The sequence below is a fragment of the Suncus etruscus genome, chromosome 16 (genome assembly GCF_024139225.1).
Source record: "Suncus etruscus isolate mSunEtr1 chromosome 16, mSunEtr1.pri.cur, whole genome shotgun sequence".
Taxonomy (NCBI): domain Eukaryota; kingdom Metazoa; phylum Chordata; class Mammalia; order Eulipotyphla; family Soricidae; genus Suncus; species Suncus etruscus.
The window spans coordinates 85,384,493-85,401,132 of NC_064863.1; the positions used below are offsets into that span (position 1 = coordinate 85,384,493).

The 16,640-nt window shown below is 56.7% G+C and overlaps 1 protein-coding gene across 1 annotated transcript; it reads right to left on the reverse strand.

Annotated features, from left to right (window-relative positions):
- Positions 1 to 1,597: 1,597 nt before the first annotated feature.
- CPLX1 (complexin 1) lies at positions 1,598 to 15,376 on the reverse strand. Its single transcript, XM_049789747.1, has 3 exons — positions 15,223 to 15,376; positions 6,753 to 6,928; positions 1,598 to 2,941 (listed from the first exon to the last, which is right to left on the reverse strand). Exons 1-3 carry the CDS (start codon positions 15,251 to 15,253, stop codon positions 2,744 to 2,746), a joined length of 405 nt encoding a protein of 134 aa, XP_049645704.1. The 5' UTR covers positions 15,254 to 15,376; the 3' UTR covers positions 1,598 to 2,743.
- Positions 15,377 to 16,640: the final 1,264 nt, after the last annotated feature.

Below are 16,640 nucleotides of genomic sequence, written 5' to 3' on the forward strand. Positions count from 1 at the left end.
GGAAGACCACCAAGATTCTCTTCAGTGTTCTGCATGAGACAGAACATTGATTGAGCTTCTCTTGAGGAGCTTGGGTGCCAGAAGGGACAGCCTTTCACATCCTGATTCCCAGTGGCTTCAGGAATCGGGGGCTCTTCCCATTCCCTCAGTTGACTCCTCATGCTCTGGGCTCAGATCCAGATGCAGCCCCTAGCTAAGTGGGAATTTCTTTTTTGTTTGTTTTTGTTTTGGGGCCACATCCAGTAGTGTACCAGGGTTACTCCTGGCTCTGTGCTCAGAAATCACTCCTGACAGGCAGGCACAGGAGACCATGTGGGATGCCAGGAATGGAACCTGGGTCGACCACATGCAAAGCAAATGTCCTACCCGCTGTGCAATCGCTCTGGCCCCTCGATGGGAATTTCTGCGTGGTGACTGGATGCTGTCTGGCAACCTAGGCTCCTAGAGAAATGCCCTTTCCTACACCCCCTTCATCTGATAGGACAAGGCCTGAGCAATGTGCTGGACATCTTTTTGTTGAGAGGAGGGTATGGAAGTGAGAGTAAATCAGGCAACCCAGGAAACAGTGAAACTGACACCCTTTACACACTCATGAGTCCTGGACTAACACTGGCCAAGTGTGGTGTACTTCTGAGAACTGCTGGGAGGTTGTAATTGGACACAGCTGGACACATGTAGTCATTCAGGGTTCTTTTTTTTTTTTTTTTTTTTTTTCATTTATCTATTTAGGTTTTTGAGCCGCACTCGGCAGCGCTCGGGTTACTCCTGGCTTTGTCCTCAGAAGTCACTCCTGGCAGGCTCGGGAGACCATGTGGGATGCCGGGAATCGAATCCGGGTCAGTCCTAGGTTGGCCACGTGTAAGGCAAACGCCCTACCACTGTGCTATCACTTTGGCCCTGTGCAGGGTTCTGGGGTTCCCTGCCCACTTCGTTGCTGCCTGCATGTGCTCAGCCTGGTCACCCCCAGCTGCTCTGCACTACGAAATACCCATGCCTCCGTGAGATATGAAGGGATTGTTTCCAGTGCTGTGGGCAGAGGGCCTGATGGTGAACCTGAGGTGTATCTGGCCTCAGTTCATCAGGGGAGGGGCCCGCACCATGCAGGTCCTAGCCACCTGAACACTAAGTAACCATGGCTATGGCCACTGGAGAGACAACTCCAAATTGGCCTGAGTATGGTGTCTCCTGTGCCCCCCCAAACCTGTATTCCTTGAGGGCTGTCCTTGGACTGCTGGAGTGCACTTGGCCCACAGTGGGAAAGTTTTGCTGGGGTGTTCTCTGCGCACTCGCAGCCAGTGGCGGGGGATACAGGAGACCCCCCAATTTGCCATTTCCTTGTGATCCAGAAAGGGGTGAAGCCAGGCCATTGAGGGACCTGCAGAGTGGAGCAGAATATGGCTAGCAGGCAACACTGCGAAGGCCTTTGTCTGTGTCTGTGCCAGATGGACCTCCTGGAGCCCTGAGAGGACTGGTCCAGGGTGGCCTCCAGGGATGTCTTCCGTGAATCTGGCTCAACACCATTCAGGACCCAACAGGGGTCCCTTCACTCGCAGCTCCCTGAGCTCTAGCCCAGCTGGAACAGCGAAGAGGCCACACGTGTGAAATCACTGTTTATTGGCTGTGATTCCATCTGAGAGGACACGCTCAGTGGCCCCCGACATGCAGGAGGGGACAGAGGCACAAGGACAGACAGACAGAGGACATCACTGGCTATTGCTACTCTCAGTTGCTCTGGCCCCCATGCTGGGACCAGGCGGGTTTTGTCTGCTCAGAGCTGGCTTGTGATGGTGTGGAAAAGGGAACAGGCTAGGAGAGGACAGGCTGCGGGCGGGCAGGGCATGCTCCTGTCTGGGCAAAGGGCTGGGCGATATTGCAGACAGCATATGGCTTCTAAGGGCTGGGCAGGGACACCCCGGCCACAACACGGAACACAATGGGTGCTGATGTGGACAGAAAGGGCCTGCATCCAGGCACACTTCCTGGCAAGATAAACTCGAATACAGAAGACCTCATTTACCTGAGATTCAACATATTTGATCCAAATTAAACAAGAATGGAGAAAGCTGAAGGTAGGAGGTTGGGGTTGGGGGCATATGGGCTGGTGTTGTCTGTCCAGCTGGCCTGGACTACACCGAGCACACATCCAATGCCAGCTGGGGACCTGTGTTCCACCCAACCCCACCCCTAAACAGGGGAGGGTCAAGGGGAAATGGCAGGCCAGCTCGAGCATGGGGGTGTCCTGGGGAAAGCAGGCGCCAAGCGGAGAACAGGAGGGGCGGGCCCTGAAGAGAGACCCCAGCCTATTGCTTGTTCTCTTAGATGGGAGCTGGGCCGGGCCTTCCACAGTAGGGAGAGGCAGGACAAGGGACAGCGCGAGGGGAGGGTCCGCACAAGATAGGGACGCAGGAGATGCAGCAGCCTGGTGTCTGTGGGCGGGGTGGGGGCCGGCACCAGCCCCGCCCAGTCTGCACACGCACCCCCCACTATGGCTGTGCTCCTGTTCAGGCTGAGCGGGGACTGTGCACCGAGGTGGGGCACCCGGGTCTCGGGTTGATGGGTGAGTGGTAAGAGGGGGCAGGAAGCGTCCCAGGCCACCCTTCGCTCCTGCGGCCAGTGGCCGGCACCCTGCACAGACCGCAGCAGGGGGAGGGGTGGAGACCAGGGACTATGGCTTATTCTGGGGGCTCTGCTCCTGACGTCCTTCCGGGGGGCTTTTGCGGGGAGTGGGGGCCAGCTACTGGCCTTACTTCTTAAACATGTCCTGCAGGGGCCCAGGCAGGTACTTGATGACTGTGTCCAGGATACTCTCATCCTCCTCCTCGGGCTCATCCCCGCAGCCGGGTGGGATGGCCTTCTTGGGACGCGTCAGGCTGCCCTCCGAGTTGGCCTCCATGGCGGCCTGTGCTTCTGCCTCACGTTCCTCCTTCTTCTTGATGCCGTACTGGGGAAGACAGACAGAGGGATCAGCGCTGCCAGCCCACGGGTGCCCTGGATATCTGCACCCCAACCAGAAAGAATCCAGACCAGGAATGGGGAATGGCCAGGTTAGTCCTGAGTGCTAACATGGGAACTACCTCAGCAGGGACAGGAAGGGGAGGAGATAGGAGAGAGAATGAGGGGACAGGAGGAGACATGTTCTGCAGGGGTCTGGGCAGGCACATGAGGTCCTACTGGCTGAAGCCCTGAAGTCCATCAGCTGCTAAAGGATGGACATGATTCAGCTATCAGCAGCCTCCTCTGCCTCGGTCCATCACTGAGAGGTACAGGGCCAAGGGGAAGCTGCCTCCTGGCTTTAGGGATCTGGACCTATGTGCAGATGGGGGACATCTCCCAGAGGTCCCAGTTGTGGATGAAGGAGAACCTGGGAGAGTGTGTGGGGTCAGCAAGAGCCCAAGTTGCACCACAGGTAGAGGACGCACTGGTCACTTCAGGTACTAATCCATTTCCTTCCAGTCCTTAAAAAATGCTGTATCATGGTCCTGGGCTACAGGGTACCCCACCTCTAAGGGTCCCCCTTGGTATATGTGGGGCACCCTGACCCATTAGGGTTGTCCACTCCCCACAGCCTGCCAAGGATGTCTTGGCACGTTCTCTCCACAAAGTTGTCCAGGCACAGTGCCACAGAAGCCAACCTTTGACCTTGGTGAGGGGTGGGGTTAGAGTTAGCCCCAGTAGCCTCAAGCCCTCTGCACTCTGAGTCCCTGGGCACAGTGGGCCCCAGCTCAGACGAGGGCACAGAGGACCAGAGATAGAGTCCAGCAGGGAAGGCAAATGCCTTGCACATAGCTGACTGGGACTCGATCCTCAACAACTCTTATTTTCCCTGAGGCTGCCAGGAATGATCCCTGAGCAACTTCAGGTGTGGCCAGATGCCAACTCCTCCTCTGCCTAGGCACTCCGTGTCTTCCCCCAGAGCTGGGAAGGAAGGCCTGGAGGCACAGAGGACAAACAAAGCGGACAGATGGGGTGTCCTTGCATGGGGGAACCTATGGCAAGGATGCACTCCTCTCCAGGCCTTGGCTCCCTGCTCCGGCTCAGGGCACTTGTGGTGCTGAGTAGTGAAGTGATCGTACCTTCCACTCTGGCAGCACTGGCCCCATGAGCCTAGAGCACATGTTTCAGCTGGGCCACACACTGCAGTCTGGACCATACGTGTGGATAGAGCAGTGCTACCCACCAGCTGTGCAGGCACAGAGCCGTCTCCCCTACACGAGGCACCCAGGGACCCCAACCCAAGGCTGCCCCATGCCCAAGAAGCTAGGAAGTGTGCACCAGAGGAAAAGCTGGAGACTAGCAGAAGTATGCAGGGGCCAGAAAGGGCCACTGAAGGGAGAGCCAGGAGGGAGGGAGGCATATGGTGGGGAAGCCCTGTGGTATGGGCTGGGATTGGGACCCATACTCTTAGGAACTGGGGTGTACTGTAGTGTCTACCAGGGGTCCTCAAACTTTTTAAACAGGGGCCAGTTCACTGTCCCTCAGACCATTGGAGGGTCTGGCTATACTAAAAACAAAACTTATGAACGAATTCTTATGCACACTGCATATATCTTATTTTGCAATGAAGAAACAAAACAGATACAAATACAATATGTGGCCCGCGGGCCATAGTTTGAGGACCATTGGTACACCATCGACTCTGCACTGTGGACCCCACAGTGCTCTGTGACTCCTGCAGAGACTGAGGACTAACCAGCCCGCAGTCTCCCTGGGGCACTATCCCCCGAGCCATCAGGTTCAGCTGCTCCCATTCTGAGCTCCCACTTCCTGGTCCTCTGCTAAGCCAAAAGCTCCTCCAAGCTTGGCATGAGACAGCCCACATGGGGAGGGGGTTAATACAGAATTCCCTACATGTCAGACCCTCTGATTCACGAAGGGGACAGGGCTCTACCCAGACCCAAGTGAGGACCAGAAAGTGTGGAACAGCTCAGACCCCTGCCCTGGCATCCGAAGAGCAGAAACCACAATACATCATGGCTACGATGTAGACATGCGGTGCAGAGACCATGGTGAAGGGGACCACAGTGTAGGGGCCAAGGTAGAGACCACAGTGTAGGGACTACGGTATAGAACCATGGTGAAGTGGCCATGATGTAGAGTCATGTGCAGGAGCCAAGGTGCAGAGGTCACAGTGTAGGGATCACAGAACAGAGACTGTTTGATGAATGGCAATTGGACTTGGACACACCCCCTTGGACAACCCCACTGAATGACAGTTGAACCTGGACATGCCCCCTGTCATGCTGGATATCCAGGGGAAAACGTGGACTGTTGCAAGGGGGTGGGGGGCTAGATAGTGACCAAAGAATGTCTGCTGGCTCATGGGGTTGGGGCAGAGATAAAGCATCAGCAAGATGCTCCAGGTTTTGTAGCCATTCCTTTCTCTTTCTCTTTTGAACCTGGGCCTCCCCAGCCACCTCTGGCAGTGAATTCCTATCTATCTCTCCCTCTCTCTGAAACCCTTAGGCATATCTGCCAGGCCTCAGAATCCAGGAGGAATAATAATACTTGGTTTCCCTCCCTCAGTCCCAGGGGCAGTGGCTACATGTTGGGGGTCCCTGGATGGGCTCTTGGACCCACCCGGCAGCTGGATCTCAAGGGGGCCCTGCAAGCCTTGCAGCACTGGACACTGGCAGCCTTTGCAAGACACAAAGGAAGGACCATAATGCAGAGACTGTAGAACAGAGACCATGGTGCAGGAGACAGAGCAGAGACTGTGAGGGCCATTGTGCAGAGGCCATGATGTACACACTACAGTAGACCCCAGTTCCCAAGAGTAAAATCAAGATGTGTCCAGGAAGGAGTATGTGGTTAGTGGGATCAGACAGACAGGGGAGCTGTGTCAGGTGGCCCAGGGAGCATTGTGCTCCCTTGTGACTTGGAGCATGGAGATTGCTGGACGTGCCATACAGGGAAACCAAAGGTGGCAGGAGGTCAGGGTCCCTAGAAAGCAGCTGCAGGAAAAAAAAAAAACAAAAACAAAAACCTGGGCCCTGGGGAAAATGAGGGGCTGCAGATTTAAGATAAAATGGGAGGGGATGGGGTTGGAGCACAGTTGTAGGGCATTTGCCTATAATGCAAGCTGACCCCGGAAGGACCCAGGTTCGATTCCTAGCATCCCATACGGTCCCCCGTGCCTGCCAGGAGCGATTTCTAAGCACAGAGCCAGGAGTAACTCCTGAGCGTCACAGGGAGTGGCCAAAAACAAAACCAAAAATGGGAGGGGATATTACACAGGCTTGGAGCAGGTCATCCAGAGCCAGGCAGCTTAGGGAGTTGGTCTCTGCATTGTGGCTCTGGAGGGCGTCTAATCCTAGAGGCTAGCAGGGTAAAGACAGACAGAAGAGTGGTGACCATACCTGTCCTGTCCCTCCAAGTAAATTGAGGGCAGGTGTCCAGTGACCCCATTATGGAGAGCACTGACTCACCGTCGCTGGCCTCTAGAAAACGTGCAAGTGGCTCCTGGACCATGTGTTCTGCTCCCTCAGGCTGTGCCACACAGGCGTGAATGCCCACATCCCACAAGCACATATTTCCGGTGCAGCCTCTCAGGGCCCCTGTCCATGGCCACCCAATGGACACCCTGTCAAGGGTGCTGCCCAGCTTCCAGGTGCTGCCTCACCAGTCACGGCTGAGCAGTCACACGCCGCCACCACTCGTGGCCCTTCTTGTCATACTGCCCCCATCTGTCTGCACAACCAACCCATCCTCTGTCTACCTTCCCATCATGGCTGCCCCAACTCGGCCAGGCCTACCTTGTCACGGATACCCTGTCTCATGACCTCACGCTCGGCCTCCATCTTGGCATACTTGGCCTTGCGCTCCTCCTCTTCCTGCCTCAGTGCCTCCTGGCGCTCCTCCTCCTTCTTGGCTGCATCGGGGTCCTTTTCTTCGTCACCCCCGAGCATCTTGCCCATGTCTTTGGTGGCCCCTGGGTACAAGCAGACAAGAGGGGCAAGGGAGCTGTGGGGGCCCCTCCATACACAGAATCACCCACAGGGCCACGTCCAGGCTCTGCCAAGCTCTTTCCATCTTGGTCCTCCAGCTGCCGGCCACTTTTAGACACCATCCGGGTACGCCTGGGACAGAGGAGTATAAGTGCCACCCAGAGGGGCTAGTGCAGAAGGGAGGTGACAGATACGGGCACAGCTGGCTTGGTTGTTGTTATTTGGTTGGTTTGGGGGCCATAGCTGTTAATGCTCAGGGGCTACTCTTGTTTTTGTTTTTGTTTTTGGGCCACACCCAGCGGTGCTCAGGGGTTACTCCTGGCTGTCTGCTCAGAAATGGCTCCTGGCAGGCACGGGGGACCATGTGGGACACTGGGATTCGAACCAACCACCTTTGGTCCTGGATTGGCTGCTTGCAAGGCAAACGCCGCTGTGCTATCTCTCCGGGCCCATCAGGGGCTACTCTTGGCTCTGTACTCAGGAATCGCTCCTGGCAGTGCTCAGGAAACCTTATGGGATCCTGGGGATTAAACCCAAGTTTGCCGCGTGCAGGGTGAGCTCCCTACCTGCTGTGCTATCTGGCGCACGGTATGTCTGTGTGATTGTCTATGTGTATCTGTGCCTTTATGTGTGAATCTACCTGTGTCACTGTGGGTCTGTCTGTGTGTGGGTGGTTCTCATGTCTATGTAACTCTTTTTTTTTTTTTTTTTTTTTTTGGTTTTTGGGCCACGCCCGTTTGACGCTCAGGGGTTACTCCTGGCTATGTGCTCAGAAATCGCCCCTGGCTTGGGGGGACCATATGGGACGCCGGGGGATCGAATCGCCGTCCTTCCTTGGCTAGCGCTTGCAAGGCAGACACCTTACCTCCAGCGCCACCTACCCGGCCCCTTAACTCTTATGTGTCTCTGTGTCTGTGTGACTGTGTTTCTGTGTGTGAGCATCTCTGTGCCATGTGTACATGAGTATATGTGTCTATGTGGCTGCGTTAGTCTGTGTGTATGTGTTGATGGGCCTCTGATTCTCTTGAGTGTGTATAGGACCTGTGTGAGCTGCTGTATCTGCCGTCTATGTATCTGCCTGTGTGTGGTGGTAAGGCCTCCGCGTGAATTCCTCAGGTGGTGTCTTCTGTCTAGCAGAGGCTCAGAGCGCCTGGCAGTGTGGCCGGGAGCGGGTGGGCCCGACTGTGCTGTGCTTCGTGCACAGGCTGCATGGCCCTTGGCCTGGAAATGCATGTGGAGAGTCAAGGCCCTAATTTCTTTTGTCAGCCACCACTTTTCTCATGAGCTCCTGATTCACAGGCAATATACAAACACCCAGCGGGACGCCCTCTGTGACTCGGCACCCAGGATGGGGGCTGTAATTACAGCCCAGGAGCGTGCTAGCCTGTGGAGGACCCTTGGCCTGCCCACGAGGCTTCCTTCCTAGGGAGACTCTTGGCACACAGCGGAGGAAGCCATAACCCACCCCAGGCTTGACCTCAGACCAGCCGGGGACCCCAACCCATGAGCTGAGCTGGGCTCTGCTTGCCCATGGCTACCCACACCTGGCTTTGTACCGTCCGCACAGGGCTCTGGCTTGGATTTCTTAAGCTTTCCTCTCCAAGAGCCCTACCTGGGGCTAGCTCCAAGTGAGGCCGGGACAGCCCTGAGTATCTAGGGCCAAATGGGGGCCCTGTCTGGCCCCTGCTCTCTGGATCCCCACTGTGTCTTGAACATGTATCAAGGATCCATTGGCAGCTCCCCCAGAAGGACCCAGCACCAACAGGGGAGCAGTTTGGGGGCCACCAATCGTGGGTGCATTACATGGGCTGAAACGAGGTGCCCACACAGGTCCTCCAGGGCCAGCTAGGCTCTGGCAGAGAACAAGTGCCAAGGCCGGCCTGGGGCCACATCTGCCAGGTACAGCAGACCAGAGGTGACAGTGCTGCAGAAACTTGGTCAGTGGCAGGCATGGCCACATGCTGGGAGAAGCCAGACAGCCAGATCCAGTTTTCTGCCTCCAAGGCTGTGTCACCAACTGCAGTGCCAGGAGGAGGAACAGCTGGCCCAGAGCAGGTGCCCTCTGCATGCAAGCAGGCCGACTCCCACCCTTGGGAGAGGCATTAGCAATGAGGGCGGGGGCACATGCAGGGGCATCAGGGGGTGAGGAGCACCTTGGGGGTAAAGGGCTGGGAGTCACCTGTGGAGGAAATGATAGGGAAGGGAGTGAGGGGCTGGGGACACCCATGGAGGGTGGAGAATTCGGGCTTCAGATCTGTGGGTGATTTTTTAGGTTTTGGGAAACACCTATCAGTCCTCAAGGGTTATTCCTGGGGTCACTTCTAGCAGTGTTCAGAGGACCATATGGGATGCCAGGGATGAAACCTGGGTTGAAGCATGCAAGGCAAACACCCTTCCTGCTATCGCATCCATCGCTGCAGCCCAGGCCTGTGCTCTTAGACTTGGCTGAACCCACCTGCTCTCCTGCCTTGAGCCCTCCCTTGCGTGAGTCCAAGTCTGCAGAGATAGTCCCCACAGATAGAGCCTGGGGCCCACAGTGACTTGTCCTGGTCCAGGAGCAGCCACTGCAGGTGGCTCTGGGAGTCTCACACAGGGGCCTTTGGCTCTGCTTCACCCAGAATCCCCTGGGCACAGACCTGGTGCTTCCCTGAGCACAGAATGAAGCTTGCCCAGGGGTCCTGAGGCATCACTTCCAAGGCCCTTGCACACCCTCTCACTGGGCTTTTTTGGAGAAGGTTCAGAAAGGAGAAATGGAAAAGCCTATGGCTTATTTTCATAAAACCATCTAAAAGAGGGTAGGGCATTTTCCTTGCACACAGCTGATCCCTGGCGTCCCCGAGCCTGGAGCGATTTCTGAGCACATAGCCAAGAGTAACCCCTGAGCATCACAAAACAAAAAAACAAAAAACCACATCTAAAAGAGGGGCCATGGGCCCGGAGAGATAGCACAGCAGCATTTGCCTTGCAAGCAGCCAATCCAGGACCTAAGGTGGTTGGTTTGAATTTCGGTGTCCCATTTGGTCCCCCGTGCCTGCCAGGAGCTATTTCTGAGCAGACAGCCAGGAGTGACCCCTGAGCACCGCTGGGTGTGGCCCAAAAACCAAAAATAAATAAATAGTAAATAAATAAATAAATAAATAAATAAATAAATAAATAAATAAATAAAATAAAATAAAAGAGGAGCCAGAGCGATAGCACAATGGTACAACATTTGCCTTGCATGCGGCAGATCCAGGACGGGCCTTGGTTCGATCCCCTGGTGTCCCATATGGTTCCCCTAGCCAGGAGCGATTTCTAAGCGCATAGCCAGGAGTAACCCCTGAGCATCACTGGATGTGGCCCCCCCAAAAATCTAAAATAGACTTGGGGAGGGGGGGAAGCCTGGATTTTGTATAGAGAAACAGGTGGGGGGAACAGATAAAAGTTTTTTGAGGGCCATACCTGGCAGTGCTCAGCGGTTACTCCTGGCTCTGCACTCAAGAATTACTCCTGGTGGTGCTTAGGGATACATTTGGGATTTTGGGGTTTGAGTCTACATTGATTGCCTATGAAGCAAGCGCCCTCCTTGCTGTGCTATGGCTCATGCCCCAGGGCAGTTTATATAGTAGGACAGAAAATGGATAGGGCAGAGAAGTAGAAGGACAGAGCTGGCAGAGTCTGTGAAGCTTCCCATTTTCTGGAAGTGGCCCCAGGACATAACAGAGCTGCTGATCTGAGTGTCCCTGAGACTTCTGAGGATCTCTGGGTGTCCTTGAGCAACTCCAAGTCTACTTGGATATTCCTGAACATCTCTGAGCATCTGAGTGTCTGAGATTCCTTGAGCATCTCTGAGTGTCCCAAAGCATCTCCAATGTCCCCGAGCATCTGAGTCTCCATTAGCATCCCTGAACATCCCCCAGTCTCCCTGAGACTCCCTCTAAGCATCCTTTAGCATCTCCTAGTGTCCTTGAACATCACCAAGCACACGAGCATCCCTGAAAATCTTCAAGTGTTCCTGATGTCCCCAAACATCCCTGAGTATTTCTTCTCCCGAAGCATTTCTGAGTGCCCCTGAGCATCTCTGAGTATATCTAAGCATTTTTGGGGGGCCACACCCAGCAGCGCTCAGAGGTTACTCCTGGCTCAGTGCTCATAGATCGCTCCTGGTAGGCGGGGACCATATGGGATGCTAGGAATCGAATCTGCGTCCATCCTGGGTCAGCTACATGCCATGCAAATGCCCTACCACTCTGTTACCATTCTGGCCCCGTATCTAAACATCTCTGAAAGTCTTTGAGTGCATTGGAGCATCCCTGGGCATCCCCAAATATCCAAGTGCCCTTGAGTGTCCTTGAGTACCCCTGAGAATTGCTGAGTGTCCCTGAGCTTCCCTAAATGTCTCTGAGTGCCCAAAGGCACCCCTGAGTATTATATCCCCAAGCATCCCTGAGTGCCCTGAGTTTCCCAGAGTATTTCTGAGAGTACCCAAAATTCCCTAAGTATTTCCAAGCATCCCTGAGTGTCCATGAGCATCCCTAAGTGTCTAGTATCCCCAAGCATTTCTAAGTATCCCTAAGAATCATGTGTTCTCAACTGGATGGAGCCCAAACAGCCCAGTCATGACAGACTCAATGAGTCATCACCGTAAAATACTGTGGCCAGACTGCCTTCCAGTTCAGTCATATTCCGAGAACTTGGAGCATAGACCACCCAAGAAGTCAATGCCTATATCAGTGATACTGTGAAGCTGTGCTGGGCGTGAGTACTGAGGCGGTCATGGGCATCTTGGTGGTGGAGGATGCAGTCGTTCTGTATATAAATACCATAAAGGCAGGGGTGGAGCGATAGTGCAGTGGTAGGGCATTTGCCTTGCATTCGGCAGATCCACGAGGACGGACCTCCCTTCGATCCTGGGTGTCCCCAAGCCAGGAGCGATTTCTGAGTGCATAGCCAGGAGTAACCTGAGCGTCACTGGGTGTAGCCCAAAAACCAAAACCAAATCAAAACAAAACAAAACCCAAAACCGTAAAGGTCATCATGATGGCAAACATTCCCTAAACTAAAAGAAATAAATGTATAATACTAATAAATGTCAAGAGGCTGGAGAGACAGTACAGTTGGCGAGGCGCTTGTCTTGCACATAGTCAACCTGGATTTGATCCCTGATACCCCAACAAGGCCCCCCAAACCCCACCAGAGTGAGCCCTGAGCATAGAGCAGGATTCAGACTTACACACCACCAAGTTGGCCTAAAGCCCAGCCCTAAACTACCTTCCGTGCTCATCCTACCACCTGTGTCCTGAAATGGATATGGGAAAGTCTCTGGTTTCCATGTGCTTCGTTTCTCTGGGCAAACCTACTCTCGTGTTGATTAAATGGGATACACTGGCCAAGATTCACCACAGAGGCCAGAGAGATAACATGGAGGTAAGGTGTTTGCCGTGCATGCAGAAGGATGGTGGTTCGAATTCCGGCATCTCATATAGTCCCCGAGCCTGCCAGGAGCGATTTCTGAGCGTAGAGCCAGGAGGAACCCCTGACTGTCGGGTGTGACCCAAAAAAAACAAAAACAAAAAAATTCACCACAGACTGTTTCCCTCAAGTTTCAAGGAGTCTCACACTGAGCCTAGCACTGGTGCAAATCACCAAAAAACGGCTCGTCAGGGAACAGTCTGGCGCCCGCTGGCCTCACATTTAAACCCACTCACCTCCCTTTGCCCCCCACACACAGTGTAGTCTAACCCCCAGGCAGGTGTCTAATATGGATTTTCGGTTTTGGGGGCTACTCCAACTCGATTCGTGGGGGATGTGTCTTGGCAGTGCAGTTTGAGGACAGCTACACCCTGGAGTGTGTCCCTGCACCAACCCCCCAGGGCAGTCCCAACAGGATTCCTGAGCTTGGGGGACCATAAGGGTGAGGCATGACCCGTGTGGAACCATAGGAAGGGGTGTCCCTGCGTGGGAAAACATGAGGGTCACTCCACTGCATTATGGGAGCCTGAGACAGACAGGTCAGAGGCAGGTCAGGGGACCTGAGGCAGCAGAATGGGGGCTCTCCCCTGCCCAGTCCTGCCCTCCCAGTAGCCTGCAGTGCCTTCGCTGAGCCTTGCATGGCTTCCACTGCCCAGAGTTCACTCCTGGTGGGGGTGTGTGGACTTTGTGTTGCTGAGATGGGCTCGGGCGCCCTAGCCGGCCCATCCTGTGTCCAGCCCAGCCCAACTTGGCTCTTTTCCGAGCCGTCCCACACTGCCCTGCGGATCAGACTGACCCCAGGACTCTCCTGCTTTGGCATCCACCACTCCAGTATCCCCAGTTCTGCACCTCTTCTCCCGCTACACCCTCACCCTTCTTGGGGTTCCCTGGGCCAGCTCACGGGTCAGGTTGGGGCTCAGTGACCCCATTCCTGGATGTTGCTAGATTCCTGCGAGTCTCCCCACTCCCTGGAGACCCACAGTGCTGGGAACCCCTGGGCATCCCCGGGGCCCCATCACGAGACAACCACCCCAGAGCTGCTGCAGGAGAAACTTTGAGCTGATTCCGAACAAAGAGGGAGGCCAGGCTGGCAATTACCCAGCTAATTTCAGCCATGTAGACAGCCAAATCAGAGAGATCAGCTTCTAAAGAGCCACCTCAGGCTTGAATCAGGCACCTAATTAATTATCTGCAGCAGCCTATGCTTGCCTGGGGGAGGGGGGGAATCACAGGCCTGCAGAGTGGGGTGCCGAGCCCTGAATCATGCAGTGACATCACCCTTAGGCTCAGGTCCAGTGACTGCAGGTGGGGGGGAGGCAGTCCAAAGGAAGGTCTCCCCTCCACCTGCTTATTGCCCCTGCATACTCACAGCACGAACCCCTTTGCTGCAGCATGCCTCTACCCCTCAGCAATACCCCTATCCGCAGCAAACGTTTCTACCCCTACCCCACAACATCCATCCTTATTCCCTACTCCTGCACAGCAAGCCCCCTACACACTCCCATTCCCCACAGCACACACCCTACTTTCTCCATTTTTCCCTCCACAGTGTACATTCTCCCCCCCCATGCAGCATGCACCCCCTTTGCTGTGAGCACATGAGTTCCACCAGACCTTCACCAGAAGCTTCAAACGTTGAATAGTTGGGGGGGGGGGGACTTGTCTGGGGACAGAGCCCGAGGCTGGGGCTGTGCCCTGAGGAGTCTGTGCTCGTCGGGCTCCCTCAGCCCATCCGCATGATCACTCACAGACTGCGCATTGACACATGTTCACACAACCACACTCGTGCATCACACTTACACGCGTGCAGTCACTCACAAACACGTTCAGACTCAGGGTCATACACACACAAACATTCCACATGCATTCCTCCCCACTCGCTATGCAAAGCTCAGTCACACACTAACACATGCTCACTTACGTAGACATTACACACTTGCCCACAAACACCAACATACATGTTCACTTACATAGACATCACACTCATGTCCACACACACGAGCTATCAAACATGCTCACATACAGACATGACACAACGTTCACACCCTCAGACACACTACACATTTGCATATACACCTGCACACACCTGTTCACTTACACACAGACATTGCATACATGCTCACAAGCACACACACTAACGCATACCTGTAGCCACACAAATACACATGCCAGGCCCCACAGACAGGCCGGGGCACCAAGTGCCAGGATCTCCTCTTTGCTCACCAGAAGTGAAGCCACGGAACCCCTGATCTGCCACCGACCACCACCGACCCTTACTGCCCCAACCCAGCATGCAGAAGGACAGTGGTTCAAATCCCGGGCATCCCATAGGGTGCCCCGAGCCTGCCAGGAGCGATTGATTTTGGGCGTAGGGCCAGGAGTAAACCCCTGAGCGCTGCGGGGTGTGACCCAAAGCTTCGCAAATAAATAAAATAAAATAAAATAAAAAGAGCCATGGCACTTCAGCGTGTGGGCACAGCCTGGGAGTGTCTGCACCACTCCTCTCCTGTGTTCGCAAGCCCAGCCCTGTGCTGTACACCTTCCCCTCTGCTGTACCCCCTTCTCTATGCAGTACCCTGCTCTGTACAGTATGCCTCTCCTGTGCCTGTACCCCATCCCCTGTGCCTGTATTCCTCCCTTGTGCCTGAACCCCCATCCCTGTGCCTGTATCCCTTGCCTCCCTCCTTGCCTCTACCTCCTCTTCTGCGTCTGTACCCTTCCCCATGCCTATACTGCTTGTCTCCCTCCGTCCAGGCGCCAGCCCCCCTCCCACTGCTGTCCCAGGTTCTCTCCTTCCACGGGCCTCCGCTGGCCTTCCCCATCCTACCTCCCAGGGCCTGCTTCATCACAAACTCCATGGCCAAGGCTTGGGTCCTGCAGCTGCTCTTGAGGGTGAGCCCGGCACCGGCACCACGTGGTCAGCTGTTCTGTGTCTGAGAGATAGGAGTTGGTCACGGGTCCCTCGAATCTTCCTGGCACCCCTGCTCCCCCACCCCACGCTCCGAGAGACCACTCTGCCCTTTGCCCTCCCCGGGGGGGGCTCGCCCGGGCCACCACTGGGCCACTGGCAGGTCCCTCCCAAGTCCTCCTCGCGCCCTCCCAGAGCCCGCGCTGCGGCAGCCCAGCCAGGCCGCTGCAGGGCCGGCGTGGGGTGCTCGCTGGTGCCCGGGGCTCGCCCACAGCAGCCAGCCTTGCCCAGAGGGCACGGCTCAGGGGCATTTGAAGGTGACGCGGCGGCTCGGGCGGGCGGGCCCCAGGGGAGGACGGGAACCTGCAGGCCATCCGCAGTGGGGCGGGCAGGGCGTGGGGGCCCCGGGACCCCGCCGTTGGCTGCGGAAGGGGCAGCCGCAGCGCCTCCGGGGCCTGGGGGCGGGAACCGGCCCCTCCAACGGACCGTGCGGGCTTCCCTGCAGAGGCGGGGCCGCCGGCGATGTAGGGCAGCGCGGGCTCGGGACGCCCCTCCGCCTAGCCGGCGCGGCCGGCCGGTCCGAACTTCTCCCGGGGCTCCGGAGCAGGGGCTCTGCGGCAAACGAGTCGCCAGGCCCGCGGCCCTGGAGGCCAAGGGGCGCGGGGCCGGGGCCAGGGCCCGGGAGGCGCGGGCAGGGCGGGCGGACAGGGCGGCGGTGGGGCCGGGCTGTTTCAGCACCACGCGGCGGGCGGACAGCGCCCGGCCGGCCGATCTGTCGGTCGGCGCAGTGCGGGGCCCGCAGGCAGCAGCTGCTGGGCGGCGCGGGGCTCCGGGCGCGGGCTCTCACCTTGCCGGAGGGCTACGCGGGCGGGCGGTCAGCGGCGGGGCGCGCTCGGGCCGGCCGGGTCCATGTGGCGCGGGGACTGCGGTGCGGCTGAAGGGCACCGAGAGGAGGGCGTCAGCCGAGCGCCCCGCACCCTCTCCGCCCGCCGTGACGACTGGGGCGGAGCCGGGGCGCAGGGGGCGGAGGAGGGTGGACAGAAGCCGGAGGAAGGCGGCAGCAACGGGGCGGGGCTACCGCAGGCTGAAGTCGGGGGACCTGATGGGCGGGACAGATCCGGGCGGCCCCGGCCAGGCAGGGAGGGCGGTGGTCCCTCTCTCCCGCCCCTCACTCCTTCTGCGCCCAGACTCAGGGACCCAGGGCAGAAGTGGGGTGCGGGAGGTGGACGGGTCCAGGTCGAGGAGATGGGGATCCTCGGCGGGCGGAGCTACGGGGGATCCTGAAGGTCACTGCGGAAGGACCACTGACTGCGCTGCAAAGTCTCTCTGGTGCTGCG